Consider the following 19,881-nt stretch of genomic DNA (forward strand, 5'->3'; position numbering starts at 1 on the left):
GGATACTCACTCCTAATTTTGAAATGAATGGGCCTCGTCACGGATCTGGTCAACTGGACTGGACTTCGGTTCTCTCTGCTCGGCGGGTCAATCAGGCACCGGTTCTGCTCACAGCGATCCGGATCTCTGGTTCTGGTCTCTGGCAATTGTTCTTGGCAAAGAATTCAAACAGCTCGCCCGGCTGTTGAATAGTTTGGTTAGGTTTGCTGGATTCTGAAGGCCTGCTGAGAATACTTTTGCTTGCAGTGGGCCTTCTAGGTTCAAAGTTCTGTAGTCTATGTGTAGCTTGGAAGTCTAAGTGTTGGATCTCTGGATGTGAAGTCGTCGGCCAGCATGCTCCGCAGCAAATGGAATTGAATGTCCCTACCTGTCCCAGCAGTCTCTTTTTGTGTGTTTTAAAAAGTGGGTGGAGAGGCTAGCATCCCTAAACCTGCCCCTCTCTTGATTTCATAGTTCAATAGATTCTTTGGTCCCTGATTTGGGAAGGGATGGTGTGTCAGAGTGATGTCATTTTTATGACCTGCAGAAATGACACTCCCCTGGTCAATGTGCACACAAATCTATTCCTGATCCAAATACATATTTCCCAGGTACACAGTTGTTTGACATCACATACACACATCATATATTACTAAAGATAGTCCCTGTCCCGACTCTGGCGTTTCTAGGAGCTTGCATTAAAAAATGGCAACTTATTTTCGATTTTAGTGGGTTTTGCAACATGGGTTTTTCATCAAAAATTATACAAAGGTACATTTCCCTTCCAAATATATCTCAGTAAATTTCCATGTCTCTAGCGTAAACACATTGTCTACAATAATCATAATTAGCGGGTTTTGCCCCAGAACATGGTACAAATTGGAGTTTGGACTCAAATCGTGAGGGCATTTTTCAAACTAAGACTCTCAAAGTTGTACATTCATGTCATTTGGTTACAATAAATTATGACTGTTTCTATAAAATATATATTTGTTGCAATTCAACCCCCCAAGTGTTTGGGTCCTCCTCCAGAAGTCTGGGTGGGTCAGTGATCACATGTCTCTCCTTGCTGGCAGAGGGCTGTTGACAGAAAACACTCAAAATTAACATACCCCATTCAACAGAAAGAGCCTTTTGTGTGGGCTCCAGCAGGCTGCCTGGAAGTCTCTCCTCAATCAATCAACAGGGTCATGTGATATCCTGCCTCCTAGTGTGGGAATCTCTGAGGTGTTAAGGTTTCCCAGCCTCTTGGCCTCTGGGAACAGCAGGTGGCTAGATTTTCAATTAACCCACAAGCTTTGAAGTCCCTGCCCCTCTTGCAACTCCTAAATACAGTTTCCCTGTCAGAGTTTAGACCGCTAGCGCCACCTTGGGGAATTTGTCGGTACTGCATCTATTTTTGAGTTGTCTTGAATTACTGCATTTCAATAGAGTGGTCTTTTGCTTGATAGTATAGGACCCTTGCTTAACATTGTTTTGATGGCATCCTTACAGTAGAGTGGTGATGTGGAACCCCCCCCACAAGAAGGTTGTATCTTTGGAGTGGTCTTGTGCCAACTGCGCAGTTCTCCTATTCTGGCGTGAATGTGGGCTGCGATAGCTCATCCCCACATTCACCCAGTCTATTGATTTAGTTTGTTCTGGGATAGAATAATGGGCGGCGACAGCTCATCCCCACATCTACCCAGTCTATTGATTTAACATGGTTCAAAACCCTTGACAAATCCCCCCCGCCCGACTGCGCTTTGATTCAAGTCGAGGGGAAGTCGGGTGCAAAGGAGGTTTTGAGCCCTTGCGCTGGTATGTCCCCATTATCTTCTTCCAATTCTGTGGATGGCACAGTTCAGCATCTTTTCCTCCATCCGGTTGGATCGATCGGTTCTCCTCGCCGGTCCTGATGGGAATATTGGGTGGTACCCCGGGCCCCTCGGGTCTCTGCTCCCGGTCCCCGGCTCGTCCTCCTTGGCCAGTCTCCAGGTTTTCTTTCTCCTAGGACGACAAAGGAAAGCGGCAATACCTATTCGTAGACATTTCTTCCCCACCATTGATATAATGGGGTGGCATATACATTTTATAGTCAAAAACATTTGCGTTCTTATTTTAACAAAAAACAAGACACAATTATAAGACTTTCTTTTTCCAAATCATAATATTTTAGAGACTATATGTGGGATATTTTAGGGTTGGAATTGAATTACTCTGTAGCGATCCCCTCTGGTATTGCAGAGGACTCCTCCAGTTGTTGCAGAGTGTGCCTGGGATGGCAACACTTTAGCTGATTTATATGGACCCACTTATCTTCCCCCTCTGCCAAACTGCCTTTGGGGTTGCCGATCTTATAGGCAACAGGGGAGATCTTGTCTATAATTTCAAACGGTCCCTTCCATATAGGCAAGAATTTTCGCTGTTTGCCCTGGTTCCTTTGGAAATTGTATAGATAGACCCGATCACCCACATTATATTCCTTTCTGGTAGTTTTCAAATCATAGTGGGTCTTCATGCTCTCGGCTGATCTTTCTAGATTCCGCTGAGCATAGGCAAAAGCAGGTTGAAGGTGTTTCCTTAAATTCTCCACATACTCGTGAGTTGTAGAGGCATTTATCAGTGTCTGCTCTTGGGTCCTGTAGAGCAGATGCTGGGGAAGCACCATCTTGCGTCCTGTCATCAACTCAAATGGTGACATTTTAGTTGCAGATGAAGGGGTAGATCTGATGGCCATTAGGGCCAGAGGTAATCGGATATCCCAACTTGGCCCAGAATCTGCCAAAAACTTTTTTAAGATGCTCACAATGGTTCGGTTATATCTCTCCACTGCTCCAGAAGAAGCTGGCCTGTAAACAATGTGTAGCTTCCTTTTAACCCCCAGTATCTCCCACATCTTTGTCATTACTTCACTGGTGAAGTGGCTACCCCTGTCTGACTCAATCCTTTGAGGTAGACCAAAACGGGAAAAGATGTGGTTAATCATCAGGGCAGCTACTGTTTCTGCCTTGCAGTTTGGGGCTGGGAGACATTCCACCCACTTGGTAAACAAGCATGTAACGGTCAACATGTACTTGTTTCCTCTAGATGAGCGGATTACAGGGCCTACAAAGTCGATTTGCAAATCTGACCATGGTAGTGTCATCCCCCTCTTTTGGAGAGGCGCACGGTGTGTGAGGGATGATGGCTGAAATTGTGCACACACAAGACACCCCTTCAAGTATTGGTCGAGGTCCTGCCCCGTGTGTGGCCAGTATGCAACCTCTCTTAAGCTTTCCAATGTTGTGTGAAACCCCCTATGACCGGCGGTGGCCGCGTCATGGGCGTGACTTAACATCAGGCTTCGGAATGAGGTAGGAACCACCCACTGATTGTGGCCAGCTTTGGATTTCCTTACCAGCAAACCGTCTTGGATTCGGAACATTTTTGGACATTTCATCAACACTCTTAGGTCCTCTTACCCAATATAATCGGTATCCGTCAGGGGAAAGTTCTCAGGGGCCTCAAGGTGTTGGTAAAACTTACCAATAATTGGATCCCCCTTCTGAGCTGTAATTAAATCAGCATCAGGGGTCTCCTTATTCCATTGTGCAGTTGAAAGATCTTTGTGAGCATTGGTCTGGGACCTAGTGATGGCAGTGACATGGATTTCCCCCAACAGGGTCTCTATTTCTATTAGATCTCCTTGGATGGCCCCAGTTTTGGCCAGCTGATCAGCTAAGTCATTTCCAGTTTTGTCTGCTCCCTCTACTTTGGAATGACCCTTGATCTTTTTCCAGTAGATGGTCATCCCGTTCGATGTGACCAGATCATCTATGTTTTGGATTAACTTCCCATGTTTCAAGGGTTTGTTATTAGCACATAACATGCCTCTGGTTTTCCAGTTAACCAGGTGCTCCACGAACCCGTTCCGTACATAATCCGAATCTGTGATTATGACCAGTTCGTGGAGTTGATGTTGGACAGCAGTGAGTATGGCCTGATGCACAGCCATCAATTCTGCCACCTGAATACTTCGGGGACCAATTTTGTATCCAGCGGAGGGTTCTGGAAACTCCCTCACCCATGCATTCCCTACGCCGGCCACCAGTTCTTTCTCCCCGTTGTTGTCAACATGGTAAGAGCATCCATCCACATAGACAGTGGGCATTCCCTCACACTTGTCTTCTTCAAAGACTTTGTGTGGGGAATTAAGGTATGCCTCCATGTTGTCCTTGGTTTTTAGACTTTCGTCCTCGAGACAGTTTTCTTTGGCACAATCATGCAAGTCAGCCAGACCTTGCGCGAGGGGACTCTTCTTGTTTTGGCCATATATGACCTCTACAGGAAAGCCTTGCATTGACAGAATCCAGGAAGTAATTTGGGAATTACTCACATTTCCGGCCCGGATTCTGTCACTTTGGAGGTATTGCAGAGGCTGGTGTGGAGTCTCCACTATGATGTGTTCCCCCTGGATAAACGGGCGGTAATTCTTCAATGCCCACACCGTTGCCAGGAGTGCCTTCTCACAATCGTTGAATTTTTCCTCCACAGAGGATAAAGTTTTGCTCGCATAGGAGATTACTTTATTGACCTTGTCATGCTTTTGGTATAATACTGCCGTCAAGCATGTATTAGAGAACCCTGTCTCCAGGAAGAACTCCTTGTTTCTGACAGGGTAAGCTAGGCAAGGCACTTGTGAGAGGCTTCTTTTGAGTTGTCTTACTGCCTCGGATTGTTCTGGACCCCATTCCCACTTGACCCCCCCCCCCGTCAAGAGATGAATCAGGGGTCTAGTGATCTCTGCGTAGCCTTCAATGAACTTTCTGCTGTAATAAGTCAGTCCAAGGAGGCTCCTTAGTTCCCGCAGAGTTGTGGGGTCTTTCAGTTTCTGGAGTGCTTCCACTTTCTTTTCTTGGGGACAGAGACCCTGAGGAGTTATCTCATGCCCCAAGAAATTAACACGGGTTCTACACCACTGTGCTTTCTGAAAAGAAAGTTTTGCTCCAGCGGCCCTCAACTGTGTCAGAACATAACTGATCTCTGCTATGTGTTCCTCCACATATGAACTTTTGATGAGGACATCATCTACATAAGCCAGGTTACCCCTCGCACCCTGGTCGGGCATGGCCTTATGTAGGAAAATGTTGAATTCATTGCCGGAGTTGAGGTATCCGAAGGGAGTCCGGGTCCATGTGTACTGCTGGCCCCCAAAGGTAAAAGCCAGTTTGTATTGGTCCTCCCTACTGACAGGCATGGTCCGGTATCCATTGGTCAGGTCTATTGCTGTGAATACCTGTGACCCCTGGATCTGGGCCAGCCCTTGGTCAATGTAGGGCAGAGGCCATCGGGAAGTATGAACCCGTTTGTTGAGCTCCCTAAGGTCGGTGCAGAGTCTCCACTGGCCGTTTGGCTTCAATATTCCCAGCACGGATTATTGAAGGTGCTGTGTACTAGACGGATTATTCCCCGGGACTCAAGGTTCTTAATTATTTCAGTAAGGGACTCCATGGATGCAAGAGGCAAACGATATTGCTTCACAAACACTGGAGTCATTCCAGGGTCCGTGGGAATTGTTGTGGTGTGGATGTCGGTGCGACCACAGTCATATGAGTCTACCGCAAAGATATCTTGGAAATCCAAGAAAACTTGTTTCAACTTTTGCTTCTGTTCCAGAGTCACACAGGCATCAGCTAGGTTGACTCTCTCTTCCACCATCTGCCTGAAGCCTGGAAAGACTTCTGGTTTGGCTATCTCAGCGGCCTCCTCCAGCTGGGTGGAGAAATCCCTGGTGAGAGTGCTGATTTGGACCGGAGGCTTCAGGTGGGCAAGGCAGCCCTCATGGACCTAGAAAATCACCTCATCCCCTCTGAAGTCACAAGTCACATCTTCCTTACCATAAGGGCAAGAAGTGTACACCAGGAACTTCCCCCCATTCCGGGTGAAAATCCTGTCTGGTGTTGTATTGTACTCACTGTCACTGTCAAAACCGTCCTTGGGGATCGGTCCTAACAGTTCATTTCCTAAATCAATGGAGAAATGTCGGTCATCAACCGCCATTCCAATGATGGTGCCTGCGGCTAGAGTAATACTCCGTAAGTCACTGTTATCCACCTCTATTGGAATGGTGTCATGTTCTATGTTGACTAATGGTGTTGGGTTTACCCCTAACCCTTGCTGTTGGAGAGAAGCATTTAGATGAATATAAGCATCAGGGTTTTGCAATTTTTGTCCTCTTTTAACTTTCACTTCCAGGGAGAATTGTCAGGTCCTTTCTGGGATGGTGACTTCCTCTTTGAGCTGAATTTCAACTGCATAAGGTAGCAATTGAGCTGATCTAAATGCTTTTTCTGCATCATCAAAGCCCATGGGATTATCCGCTAATCGTGACCAAGCTTTGAAGTTTATTAGGTCCAAACTAATGGCAAAGCGATTGAGAATGTCACTGCCTAAGTAAAAGGCGGCAGTGACATCTCGCACGACCCAACAATTATGGACAATGCTCTTGTTGCCAATGGAGATTTTGAGCATACACCTGCTTGGCAGGAGATGTTTGGAATTAGGTGCTTGCAGGTCCATTTCCAAATTGTCTATCAGTTTGAATGTGGGAATGGCTGGATCTTTTGGGAGTCGGCAGAACATGGCTTCGCTGATGAAGCTCTTACCGTTGTTCCCACACACTCGAGCGAGAACAGAGTCCTTCCCATCATTTAACTGAACAGGGATGAACAACTGCTCTCCAATTTGCTGAATATCAGCCAGCCTCTGAGCTGACTTCACATCTTTCTGGACTATAGGAGTGGGAGTTTCTGATTGTGGATTAGTAAAGAATTTCAGAGTGTTTCCTTCCAGTGTGGAATACCACCTTAAACTGGAAGGAATTCTGTTGTCTAGTCTGTTGTCCTACTGCTATTACTGTCACGTCTGGAATTTGGTTGTTCTGGAAGTGAAATTCTACTTGGTCAGATTTTTGTTCAACCATGTGGCAGGTGCCATTTAAACTAACATGGTTGACACTCTGTTTTAATTTTATTGGTCGACTAGTCTGGGTCCAGAGGACCTTGTTTACGCAATCTATTAGGGGTGACAACCTTCTCAGGAGGTCATTCCCTAGTAAACAAGGGGTGCCCTCTGGAGTCACTACTATGACCCGGTGTTTCACCTTGTGTCGCCCAATTTTGATGTCCAAATCTGCAGTCCCCTCGACAGGAATTTCCTTCCCGTCAAAGTTCTGCAGTTGTCCAGAAAGAGAGGTGAGAGGAATATGGTAATTATCCCCCCTTCCTGCATTTAGTTCATCAAAGGCCCTTTTGGACAGAAGGGTAGCTTGGGATCCAGTGTCCACCAGTGCCGAAATTGTACCCTGCACCTGTACTTGTACCAGGACATAATATCTTCCCTCCTTCTCCTCAAGGGGGCACAGATAATGCACATTTTTGGACAACTGGTGGGCTAACTTTCTGGTTTTGGACATTGCTAGCGAAGAGATTTGGGCAGAATTCTGTGGAGAGCCTGGGGAATCTGAAAGAAAAAGTTGGCAACTGGAAATGGTTTCGGGTTCTGGGCCACCCCCCCTTTTTTGGAGGCAGTCATCAGGATGGGTTTGACCCTCGGGATTTTGGTATTGTCGGTTCTGGGATGAGATGATGGGCGGCGGTAGCTCAGTCTCCACATCTCCCCAGTCTGAATTGGCATCCCTTGGGACCCATTTTTCCTTGGGAGGAGTTCCCCCATCTCGGAAGTAGAAGATCCTTTTCCTAGGATCTTCTGAGGATCCCTCTCCCTCAAATTGGAGGACTTGTACCTCCTCCACAAAGTGGGTCTGTTTGGGTCCTTTGTTTCCCCTACCTCCTCTCTGCTCCTTGGGTGGCAGACTTTCAGGGGTAGGAGATTTTGTTTCCGGTTCCTGGTTTTCCAGGGGCTGTTTACAAGTTGGGAAGGAAGCTTCCTCCAAGGCTTTACACCCCCCTTCCCCTTGTGCCTCCTCCCTGGGAACCGGTGGGTTATCGGGGTGCTGCCCCCGTCATTGTTCTGGAGCACCAGGTCCAGAGTTTGGGGCATTCTGCGGTGGCATGCTCATCTGAGGGTTCCTGTTGAGCCCTCAGTATGTGACCCAGATCTCGTGCCATATTTTGGACGTGGCGCTCAAGTTGTGAAACCCGCTCAGGCTAATACGGGGCTCTATTTTCTCCCCTGGGCTGATCCCGGGAAGGGTAGCTATCCCTTCTCTGGTAGTACCCCTGGTTGGGAAGATTTTGGTACCCCTCCACCCTTGGCCTCCCCTCTCCCGGATTAGGTTGTCTGGGCTCAGGGAATTGGGGAAAGAAGGATGGATGATTTTGGGGCTGGAAATTGGGTGGATACCCGGGGAAAAAGTTCTGGCCAAGATTTGGAGAATTTCTGCCCTCCTGTGGGAAGTTGGGAGGGAAGTTCCCTGGGTTAGGTGCTTGGCTGGATCCCCCTCCTTGGGCTGGAGGAGTCCACACATAACCCAGGATTGGTCGGTTTCCCTTGTAGCGGGGACTTACATAGTCAGGGGAGCGAGGGACCCCATTTGTGGGACTCCTCGACTCACTGTCTGTGACTGGCCCGAGGGCCTTCTGGGCTGTGAATTATTTGGTGCAGGCAGGTTTTTAGGCCCCCCATCTCCAAATCTAAAATGGGGGCAACCTTTACCTCTGCCACCTTGGCAGCAGCAGGGGTGCTGTTGGTTTTAATTCTTGCACAAACTCTTGTGGGGCCTAATCCTCCCCACATTGCAAATTGTAGGCTGCCTTGCAAGCCTCTTGAGGATTTCTGTGCACAGAAAAATGTTTCAAGATGACCGCCCTGTATGTGGACTACTTTGAATGGTTTTGATCCAGGTTTTGAGAGGTGTTTGAGAATGCCAGAGCGCTGAGCATCCCATGTGCATGTATTAGGCTTATGAGAAAGGCAAATCCCTGATAACCCCATTTGTTTTTTGTAGGTGTAGGTAAAGTTCAAAACAGTGAGAACCTCATGTATATTTAGTAGGCAAAGGAGATGGCCAAAGAACAGAGAACCCCCAAAGCACTGTACCTTTACATTTCCACACTGTTTCACCAATCTGCACCAATTTTCGCATAGGTACCTGTTAGGACCCTCCAGATATTACTGGCTACATGACATGTGGACAACCCACCCCTTTCCCTGGATTTCTTTACAAGTCAAATTTTTTTTGTGGGTTTGCGGCTTGGCAAAGCTTTGTTCCTTATACAATTCCACACCGTTTCACCAGTCTGCACCACATTGTGCATAGTTACCTATTAGGACAATTTCTGGTTACATTACATTTGGACACCCCATCCCTTTTCCCGGATTTTAGCACCTTCACACATGAGACGGTTACGTGAAATCGGCAAAACATCAATGTGGTCATAGAAGGACCTGTCCACAACCCTAGAATGCACAGTTTCTGGGAGATTAGCACTGCAATGCACCACAACAAACTGCACCACGACAGGGTGAGGCAACAGGTGGGGAGGGAGCACAGTAGGTCACAGTATGCAGCAGCGAACCAACTCTTGCTTCCCCCAACGTCTGCTGCAGGGTATGTCAGCCAGCCACACACGCCCATTCTCAGTGCAGTGTACTTCAGAGTGCAGTGCAGATATGTTTTTTTCTGTGAAAGAACAGGGGCATCTCTCTCAAAACACTCATTTGAAAGAAATGTAATGATGCATGCAGAGCCTGTGCATATGCATCAGGTGTCAAATGATGGAGTCCAGGAGTAGGCGGAGGAAATATAACCACCACCAACCAAAGCTCAAGAGTAAGCATATATTTGCCCTTTCACCCGGAATATGTTTTAAAAATTAGGAGCGAAGGAGTTTTTACTACCAAGATACTAGAGAATACATGAAACTTATTGTCAAAGAAACAAACTTGCTACTTCTGGCTTTGACAATGCTTTCCAGCCTTAAAGCGGGAACATGCAGAAATGAATAAATACAATTACAGGACATTTTTAAATGTAAATACTTTTAATGTCATGTTTTCAAATGTTAAGAATGCTTGCATCTTTTCATCCTTTCTAGTCAGAGAAATCCCCAAGGCATGACTGCGTTCTGCGGAAGGAGAGTTTTCGATACATGTTTTAGAGTGGTTGATCCATATGTTCATAAATAAAATGCAGTTCGATCATTTAATTCCTGTTCATCCCACCGAAATGTAACTTCCCCGTCAGTAAATAGACCACTTTGAAAAGTCCAATTCTGTTATTGGTCAAAGTGTGAGGGTGTTGTAAAGGCAATTGCAGCAACCTCATACACATGGTGTACAATTGTATTCTTGGTAGTGTCATTTTATTGAGTGGATGGATGACATATGAGAATAATCCTCCCACCCCCAAATGATTGTCATGCCCCTACCTAGTGAGAGGTTAGGGCTGTAGCACTTGGAATTGCCATACAATCCAAACATCCAATCTGAAGAGAGAACCGATAGGAGATAGTTCATGCATATCTCATAAGGAGCGGTGTGATGCTCTTTACTTAAGCAAATCCTAAGCAGTTAACTAGCCATAGCAGAAACACATAGAACTCAGAAAGGATACCAGGATCCTATAAGGTGACATATGGACTCGAACAGAGGAGAGAAAGAACCCATCCTGGAAGTGGCTACACCACCGTTGTACTAAAGCAGAGGGAATCCACTGCTTAGAGCATCAACGTGCTCCATGGTAGAAATGGTTCCTGGAATTAGTGGAAGCCTTGCAGATCTAGGCAGTGAGAAGAGATTTGCCAAAGGGGCCTGGTGTCAGCTCACAAACTTTCAAAGTAGTCAAATTAGAAGTTGAATTTAAAATAGCGCAGGTCATGAATATAGTGGCGAAGGCCAGTCTGGTGTTCTGATTTCGTTAAGCTCATTGAAATCAAAAATGTGCCTTGGAGATTTCTAGCTCTGTGTTGCTGTAAAAAGCCAATGGCCTTAAAGCAAGTCCTTAATTAGCTTATTTGGTGTAGTCTTTTCATGGGCAAAAATGGGACTGTGGAAGAGAGAACAGCATGTCAACAGACACTTTTGGTGCGTGCTCCCCTTCATTTCTTCCTGGGAAATAAAGTGCACATTTCAAATGCACTTTTCAACTGCATTGAAATAGGAAACAGAAGTGAAAATTAGGTGTTTGCCATAAGTAAACCTCTGAGTGCATTTAGCGGGTGACTTGTTGATTCCTTGACTATTTTGATTTCCTAATCATCTGATTGAGCAACATTTCAAAAGTGTCTTCGCCTTTGTTGTCTAAAGAATTTGGAACACAAACTGATTGAAGCTGATTTTGTGATGTCTGTTTCTTCATAAATGTTTAAACACGTCTTATTCATTCTTTTGCAATTGTGATTTATTCTGCTTGTCTTTGACAACAGTGATATAGGTGCATTGCATTTGGATAAGGAGTTGGGAGCCACGTGACAATTGTTTGTGGTCTGTTACCAATAAAAATGTTTAATTGTTAAAACAGAGCTTGTGTAGTTTCCCAGATGGTGGGAGCACGATTGTGTCATGCAATACTATAAGACTGAGGTTATATGTGGCCATAACAAAGACATACAATTGATAATTGTGTACATCTTGATTGGGGTGGGTTGTTACTTTAGCTCTGAATGAGGACCACGAGATAAAAAGTAATTACAAAGTCCTTTACTCTGAGAGTAGTGGTTGTGTGCATTGCAAAAGTAAACTTTTTGTTCTTCATCAATTTATTTGGCTCTACAAACTTGTGGATCCACTCTCCAAGTTCGGGTACTACACTGGATATTGTGCCTTAATGTATTTGACTTTATGAATGAGTGGAACTACTCTCCCAGAACTAGTACTACCCTTCCAATTAAGAGGATATACTGCAATGTATTTGGCTCTACCAGCTACTGGAGCAACTCTCTGAGTCTTAGTACCATGCTCACACACTGGTGGTTCTGTCTCAATTCATTTGTATGTACCAACAAACCCACTAATGCCCTTTTCTGCTATTTTCTAGTACACCATATATCCTCTTTCACCACCCTTTTGTTCAGTCATCTAGAAGAGGAAAGGGTGGAGACGAAGCATGTGCCTCTTAGCATTCCAACACTGTCTCATCATCCATATCCTACCAACTGCCATAGGTCAGGCAGTTCATGCAGTATGCAGCTATATCTCTCATCGCCAATTCAAATAACCTGCCCAAATACCACTGCTGCCTTATTCCACCATCTCCAACAGGAGACAGCGCTCCTATTGGTGACAAAGTGCCCCTTCTAGTCAATGGGTGCCACTGGAACAGGTTTTGCAGGGAAATACATGGGGGATCTGGAGATGGTTGGGCTTGCCCAATGGTTAGGGGGATGGCAGAAGCTTGCTAGAGTGTGACCAGCGACAAGCTGATGTGCCATCTGACTAGATGCACCTGCACCTGTGGCATGTGAAGTGCATTCCTTGAACACATTGTTCTGTCACAGTCTACTTGCTCATAAAGGTGATTCCACAGACACTCTTACTTAAGTCATCCTCTAAACAGTCTTGTGACAGTAACACCCTCTGGCAAACTGAAGTTGTTCCCACCCAGGCGCAGATGGTCTGTAATATCAAGGCTGACCTGGTTTTACCCAACTGAGGGTAGCTTGAGCATGACTTGCCCTCATTGTTTGGGCAGGCAATTGTGCAGTGGCCTAGTCTCCTCCTGCAAATTCATCTTCTGGTGGACCATCTCTGACCGGTCCACCTTGTGCCCTTTAGTGTCCTGTTGCACCAATACCTCTACCTCCTCTCCCATCTGCCCATCATCGTCCTGCACCTCTGTGTGTACTTCTCCTTGCTACTACTGTAGTACCACTTTCATAAAGGTGAAGATACTCTCCCTCTGTCTGTAACTACTTTTGAAGTGACTCGGACTCTAAGACAACCTGTGCCAGATTGGAAGCTGTATCCTTCTCTTCCTCATGTTCCCCTTGCCCCTTTTCATCCATTGTCTCCTTCTTCTCAACCACCATCGATCCTTTCTCAATCACAACCTTTCTCATCTAAACTATTGTTTCCACCTTATCAACCGCGTGTCCTTACTTCATGATCTGTCTCAACCTCTGCCTGCCCCTCCTCAAACTCGCTCCCCCCCTGATAGTTGATACAGGGTTTGAGGAATAGTCCAACTCCTTATTTTCTCCCCCATAAGTCCCTCCAAATAAAAGAATATGTTACCTAAGATCCCACTGTGCACATCACAAGTGTGCCTAATGTGCCAAATATGCCTAAGGTGCAAAGCATAAAACAAGTGAAAAGACATGAAAAGGTTTCTCGCAAGACTCCCATTATAAGAGAGGGCTCTCAAAACCCTGAAATAGTAGGAAGGATAACTGAGAACAGCAGAGGAAGACTGTTCAGGTTCACACAAAAAGGTTTCTTTTCAAAAACAAGAAACATGTATTAGGAAATATTTGTTTTGTACGTCTTTGGGGTGGGATCAAAGAGATCAAGGGAATGTTCAATAGAAAATGTTTCTTTTTTCAATTTCCTATAAAATGGAAGGAGGGTAAAAGAGAAGTTTAGAGAAGAATCATAAGGAACACACACAGACAAAAGGTATCCAGAATTCCATGAACTAACAAGTGCCTACAATACACACATAGACTATCCTAATCTGACCAAAAGCACTACAAAACTCCTAAAAAACACCAGTTTTCGACCGTGTACTATCCACTTATGAACCAGCCGCCAAACAAAACCAACAAAGGAAGCTGTCAGTACATGTACCCATGTTTTGAACTGTTCAGGACTTCCAACTGGCTAGACAATCTCCCCTCCTAAGTCTAGGAATTGTATTTGTTTGGCAGGCTTCAAACTCCACTTGGGTAAATCCAATGGGAATCGTTCGGGGTGGGTTACCTCCCCCTAGAAACTCTCAGATTTTCTGGGGTTTTCACATTTTAGGAAGTTCAAGCACGCCTTTTGAAATAATTAGGTGCAGCAGGTCCCCATCCTGGACCCTGAAAAAGTGATGCATACCTGTGACTTTGTATTTTGAAAAAGAGGTAGTGCTTGAGGTCAAAGACCACCTCTAATAAAATTACAAGAAACTCCAATGTCGTCTGTCACAACCAGTTTGCGAAATTGATTATTATTGAGCATTTTCAAAGTCAAACAGCTAATAAGCAACACACACACAAAGCTTTACTTCTGTGATTAATCCCATAAACAATGTGTATCAAACTGTTTTTGGACTATATTTAAATTAAAAATCTCAACAATGCTTTCAATGATATAATGTGTGCATGTAAAATATCATTAAAAATGGTATCTGGGTTTCATAAATCCCAGGTATATTTACATATGACTGACATTATTGTCTGTACATTATCTCTTAGGTATTTGTGGGCCATTGGCAAAAATGTTTGGAAGAGATGGAAGAAAAGATTTTTTGTGCTTGTCCAGGTAAGTACAGTAGATATGAATATTTGCATTATATGCATGCCATGTTAAATCTATTTAGCTATGATGGGTACACACATCTTTGCTCTTTTTTTGTGAAGTCATTTTTTAACACACCATGGCATCACATTTCAATGATGTCCTTCATTTGCTTGTTTGTGTTATTCTCTATAGTCAACCTTGCCTGTTCATATCTCCTGCTCATCACTAATGAATCCACTGCTTCATTCAGAAATGTTTTCTTTCTGTCGCACACAAACACATATAGTACACACACCTTACCTATACCCTCTTTAGGTCCCCTCCCCTCATTATCTTGTGGACGTTCAATCATGCCACCCTCATAAAGCAGCTCAGTGATTCCCTTGATATCACAGACCTGGCACTGGATTGGTTGACCTCCATCCTATCGTATCAACCTTCCCAGGTGCAACCAGGCCCTTTCCCCTCAGGGCTCTATCCCATCGCTGTGGCCCTTCAACATCTACCATGCCCCTCTGGCCTGCTTAATCCCCTGCTTCTCTCCTCATTTCCAGTGTTATGCTGGAAGCCAACTTACCACTCTATATGCGCAAGGCACTGCTAACTACATGTCTACAAATTCACAAGAACCGGGAATAATGTGCAGCCGTACTCAATTAGACTTAGAATGATTGAGCCAGCAGGCCAGCGTCCATCAGAGATTGATGGGCGTGCATCACTGCTTAGGTTCAGAAATATTTTGGCCAATGTATCTGACCAGGAGGACTCCTATGAAGAGAAGATCAGGGAGTTAGACTGGCAGAAACATCAGCTACAAAGGGATCACCGGGTCCACTTTGCAGATAAGAAGGAGTCTGAGTTTAGGCCCCAAAAGTGTATCCTGAAAACCTCCACCCACTCAGGGAGGAGGGAGGGTTCTCCACCAACCCCCGATGAAGGGAGGAGTCAGATGAGTACTCCCCTGTGCAAATGGAGGAGTCCAAAGGAAGTGACCCAGAGCGCCCACAATACAAAAGGGGAGAAGAGACTGGGCCCCATCATTCTGGGAGAGACTCTCAGTCTCCAAGAATCAGGGAGCATCTAGAGGATAGGGATGGGACCTCAAATAGCAGCAGCTCTGAATCTGAGGGCAAATGGACTTAGGTGCAGTGGGAAAAAAAGGCTGCCAAACAAAAGAGACTCTGGTAAAAGACCCCATTAGACAAATAAAAAGCCATTAGGACATTTCAAGACCATTTACCATAAAAATGCCAAGCACTCATTCTGGGAGCATTTGGAGCTGTATGACCAGATGATGGCATCATTTGGCATAAAAAATGACCATAATACTAACGAGTTTGTCAAATGGATATTCTCCCCAGAATGCTCCAGCTTCTTTGCTGGGCTGGAGGATCGGAGCCATTCAAGGTGGTCTACCTACAAGGCGGCCATCTTGAGGTACTTCTCTGTGCACCAGAACCCCTAGGAGGCTCGCAAGGCAGCCTACAACCTCAGTGTGGAGAGTATCAGGCCTTGGGAGAATTTGTTCAAGAATTGAAGCAGGCATTTGCACAAACCACTATGTGAGTGCGCACGAACAATAGGGAGTTCATTAATACCTATTTCATGCCCTCCCTAATTACATTATGACGCAGCTGGTTAGGGACTTCCATGATGAAAGGACTCTGGACTGGGTAATAGAACAATCTACCCGGATCCGTGAGGTCCAAAAGCCAGTAGAAAATAAGAATTCCCCCAAATATCCCAAACCAAACAACAACCCCGCTGCTGCCAAGGTGGCGGAGTGGATCATGACCCCCATTTTGGAAATTTAGAAATGGGAAGGCCTAAAAATACACCTCCCTCTAACTGACCAAACCAGAGGCAGAGAACACCCTCTGACCAGTCCCAAGCAGGTGGTAGCCCGGCAGGGTAGTTGTGTAAATAGTAGATATTTCACAAAGTTATCAAAATATATCCCAACATCCAATGTGCCAGATCCAGAGGCCAGAACACAATGCATCTTGACCCTGAGGTGTTGTGCAAGTACTGTCACATTGCAGGCTTGTTTGTTATAGCCAATATATTAGACACAGGATTTGTAACCCCTTCAGCATAATATGCACACTACTATCATACTGCATCCATTGCAGCCAACCTTCAAATTGGGAATGGGAGATTGCCATTAACAATTTGGTAGAAGCATTGATCCTCCTGGATCTGTTAGAAGATTTGAATATGGTTGAACATGCTATTCTAAAGAACACACTCCACTCCAAACTAGTATGGGAATTGGAAATACAAGCTTGAAACTTTTCCTTGTAAAGGAACAGTGCTCCTAGATAGTGTTGCTTATCAGAGAAAATATAACTAGGAGTCACTTTGTACTTGCTACTCCTAGGTACATGCCAGACCTGTTGTATAGGATAGGTAAGCTAATATAGTTGGTAACTTCCTCTTCCATTGGCCTCTGAACTAGGAGATGCCTATTACAGTTATTACTTAAACTAACACTTTTACTTTTTTCAAACCAACATTTTCCAAACAGAAGGGTTTTTTAGGCTCACCACCACCAGACAAGCAGAGGAAGGTATGCCCTTGGGGATTTTTTGAGCTCATTAACATCCCAGTACAAGTGGTGCAGATGCACCTCCTTCCATCCTCCACCTTTTACATTAATTTAAAAAAGAAAAAAAAGAAAAAATGTTTATTTAAAAAAAAACGTTTTCGGGTGCAGGGTTATCTTGCCTACACTGTGGGCTGCTTTTTCTGCCCCCTCCCATCTTGGCCGCCTTGTTCTAGTAGGCACTGGATTGCCTGGGCCCTGAGAAGGACTCTCACCGATTGGGCCCTGCTTTCCTGTTATGGCCGATCAGGATTAGCTTGCAGGCGAATAGCGGCCTGCCTCCCAAGGCCCCACTCCCAAGGCTCTTGTCTGGACCTGGCTGGGCATTGCGTACCCAACTTTTTGCCAACCCTCATCATGCACCTGGACGCTGTTGTCCTTATCCAGGCGCTCTTGGGCTATGTGATTGCACCCTCAGCTATCGCGTGTGGCCTATTTCTTTGCTCCCTGCAACATCCCCTGGATGTTGTGCCTCTCCTGATATTCTCTATAAACTATCTTAGGCACTGTCTTTCTCTTTTTGTTTCAAATCACCAAACTTTAATATCCACTTCCTTCCTGGACTTTCACCTCCACTGCCTACACACCTGTACTGTTGTGCTGCTATAGCTGTGGTCTTGACATAGAAAGAAAATAAAATTTAGCTCTGTGCACATCCTGATTTTCCTGCTACTGTTTAAAATAGAATTTAGCTGTGTTCACATCCTGATTGTATTGCTACTGTTTAAAATCGAATTTAGCTGTGTGCATATCCAAATTCACTTGCTAATGTTTAAAAGTGTGCTTTTGTTATGCTAACATTCTGCTTTTCATGAGAATGTGTTGACCGGTTTATCCCCTCTGTTCTCTGCTGGTCTACTATCTGTTCCCTTACTCTCGTCATCTCACATGGGTAAGGGAACATTCTGTCAATGTCTCCTTGTGCGCTTTTTCCCATCTTGCCTACCCCCTCTCACGTAACTCAATTTCTCTGCCTGGTTAAGTGTAACACACCCTGTGCCCCTCACTATGGCACTTTATATCTTCCCCATCTACTCTAAATGTTTCCCCATCTTCTATCATTCAGTTCTCACAAAGTCTGGCAGGAAGAAACTCAAGAAGGACATTCTTTCCTCCAACTTAGGCCTTCCCATCGCTGACACTTATGTCAGTGCTTCCGCCACAAAGACTCTCACCGACATCCTCTTTGTCATTCCTTCTCCTGACCTATGGACTCCCTACATGGCCTATTTGCTCACTCCTTACTCTTCCTCACACATAAATGGTGCCACCCGCTGTTAGGCAGTGTTTGTATGCAGTACCCATTGGGACCACTACACACAACTAGGACTACATGTGTAAGCAAAAGCAATCTTTGGTATAAGTCAGTACCACACAGTTTTTGGCAGCGGGCTGAGCAGCCAGACTTATCTCAAGAGGGAATGTGAGCTTGTAAGGGTGTTACACAAAGGTCAACAATGAAAGTATTCAGATAGACACTTATACTCAAGGTTTCTTGGTAAAAATACATATTAATTTATTACACAATGATTTATAAAGCATTCACTAAATGAGGCAACCAATATCACACAAAACTTATACTACAATACTGATGTACTAAGCAGTTGATCTCCGTTGAAGTTGGACCAAAATAGCATTGAAGTAGTAGCAAAAAGGCAGAAGATAATAAAACGAATATTACAGTTACTCTAAAACAGTGCAAATAGTTTGAGTTCACCATAGGAGTTGATTCAATGCAATAGGTAGGCCAAAGTCAATGGGCTAGTGTCTTGTATAAGCAAAAATGGTTCTGGTATTTAAACGGAAAAGTCTTTGCCACGGTTCTTAGAAGTAGTTCACGGAAGAAAGGTTCATATGTCGGGTCACAAGCTGACTAGGCCTGCAATTTGCCCAAGTTCCACAAAATTTTGCGGTTAGAGGTTAGTTCTCTTGGTCGGGTTTTCACAGTACCTTATATTGAAGAAAGAGATGCAGCTGAAGACTTCTGTTCCTAGCAGTTCTGTCAGAGGGAGTATGTTGGGGGACTCCTGTACTGCACTGGGATGGGTCACAAAACTGGCAAATTGGCAAATCTTCGATTCCGGTTGCTGTTCTTCAAGCACACAAGCTGGTGTCCTTCCCCCTAGTTAATCCTAACTAGCTTCGAGAATTGTATCCTGGTGGCTTACGAGTTGATTGGTCCTACCAAGTCAAAGGAAAAAGTCCTCCTTGAAGGGCTTCTCTGTCAAGATGAACTTGGCGATTCGGACCTGCAGCAGGGCTCCACTGGGCAAACCAACGGTCCAGTAGTTGCAGCAGCCGTCCTCTTCCAGCTTGTCTTTGGTTCTTTCATTCCAGTGGTCGACTCTGCCTTCCAAACCAATAGACTTGCTTTTTAAACATTTTTCTCCCATTCATTCCAGCCTAGCTGCCACTCACGCCAGAGTGCATTTGGGTCTCCTAGAAGACTAAGCACAAGGAGTTTCTGGGCACCTACCTCACTTCCTGCCCACCCCAGAGACTGAGGCACCAGAGGCGGTCTTTAGTCCTCAAACCCGCCAAAGGCATAGAAACAAAGGGACGAAACCTATTTTGGCGCGCAGAGACAAACTCTAGAAGGACCTTTCCAAAAACAAATGGCGAAAAAAGAAGACCGGGACCTTTTAAACAAAGGAGTCTCAGACGCCATCTTGAAAAACATGGCTCCCGTGATTTAACACTACCGGTGTTCGCATGCGGGAAAAATCATGGTAGTTTGTTGTAAAGCCACTGCCACCAGCCATTTAGGCTTCCCTGTGTTACTGCACTGAGGGTGCTGTGTAACACACATGAAAAGATGAGGCCTATGGTGTTGTCTAAAACTCCATAATCAAAGAACACAAGAGTAAAACACACATCAAAATACATGAGAGAGTGGGAAAAAAGGCTCACACTCTCTCCAGGTAAAAAAAATC

At 45.1% G+C, this 19,881-nt stretch overlaps 1 protein-coding gene across 24 annotated transcripts in view; it reads left to right on the top strand.

Moving 5' to 3' along the window:
* CADPS (calcium dependent secretion activator) overlaps positions 1-19,881 on the top strand; it is a 2,044,505-nt gene that overhangs the window by 1,005,293 nt on the left and 1,019,331 nt on the right. For all 24 annotated transcript variants that reach the window (XM_069643727.1, XM_069643719.1, XM_069643721.1 and 21 more), the window contains exon 9: positions 14,298-14,364. In XM_069643727.1, coding sequence (XP_069499828.1) covers positions 14,298-14,364 — 67 coding nt within the window. The remainder of the gene's footprint in view (positions 1-14,297; positions 14,365-19,881) is intronic.

Source organism: Ambystoma mexicanum, chromosome 2p (genome assembly GCF_040938575.1).
Source record: "Ambystoma mexicanum isolate Mex_15411 chromosome 2p, UKY_AmexF1_1, whole genome shotgun sequence".
Classification (NCBI taxonomy): domain Eukaryota; kingdom Metazoa; phylum Chordata; class Amphibia; order Caudata; family Ambystomatidae; genus Ambystoma; species Ambystoma mexicanum.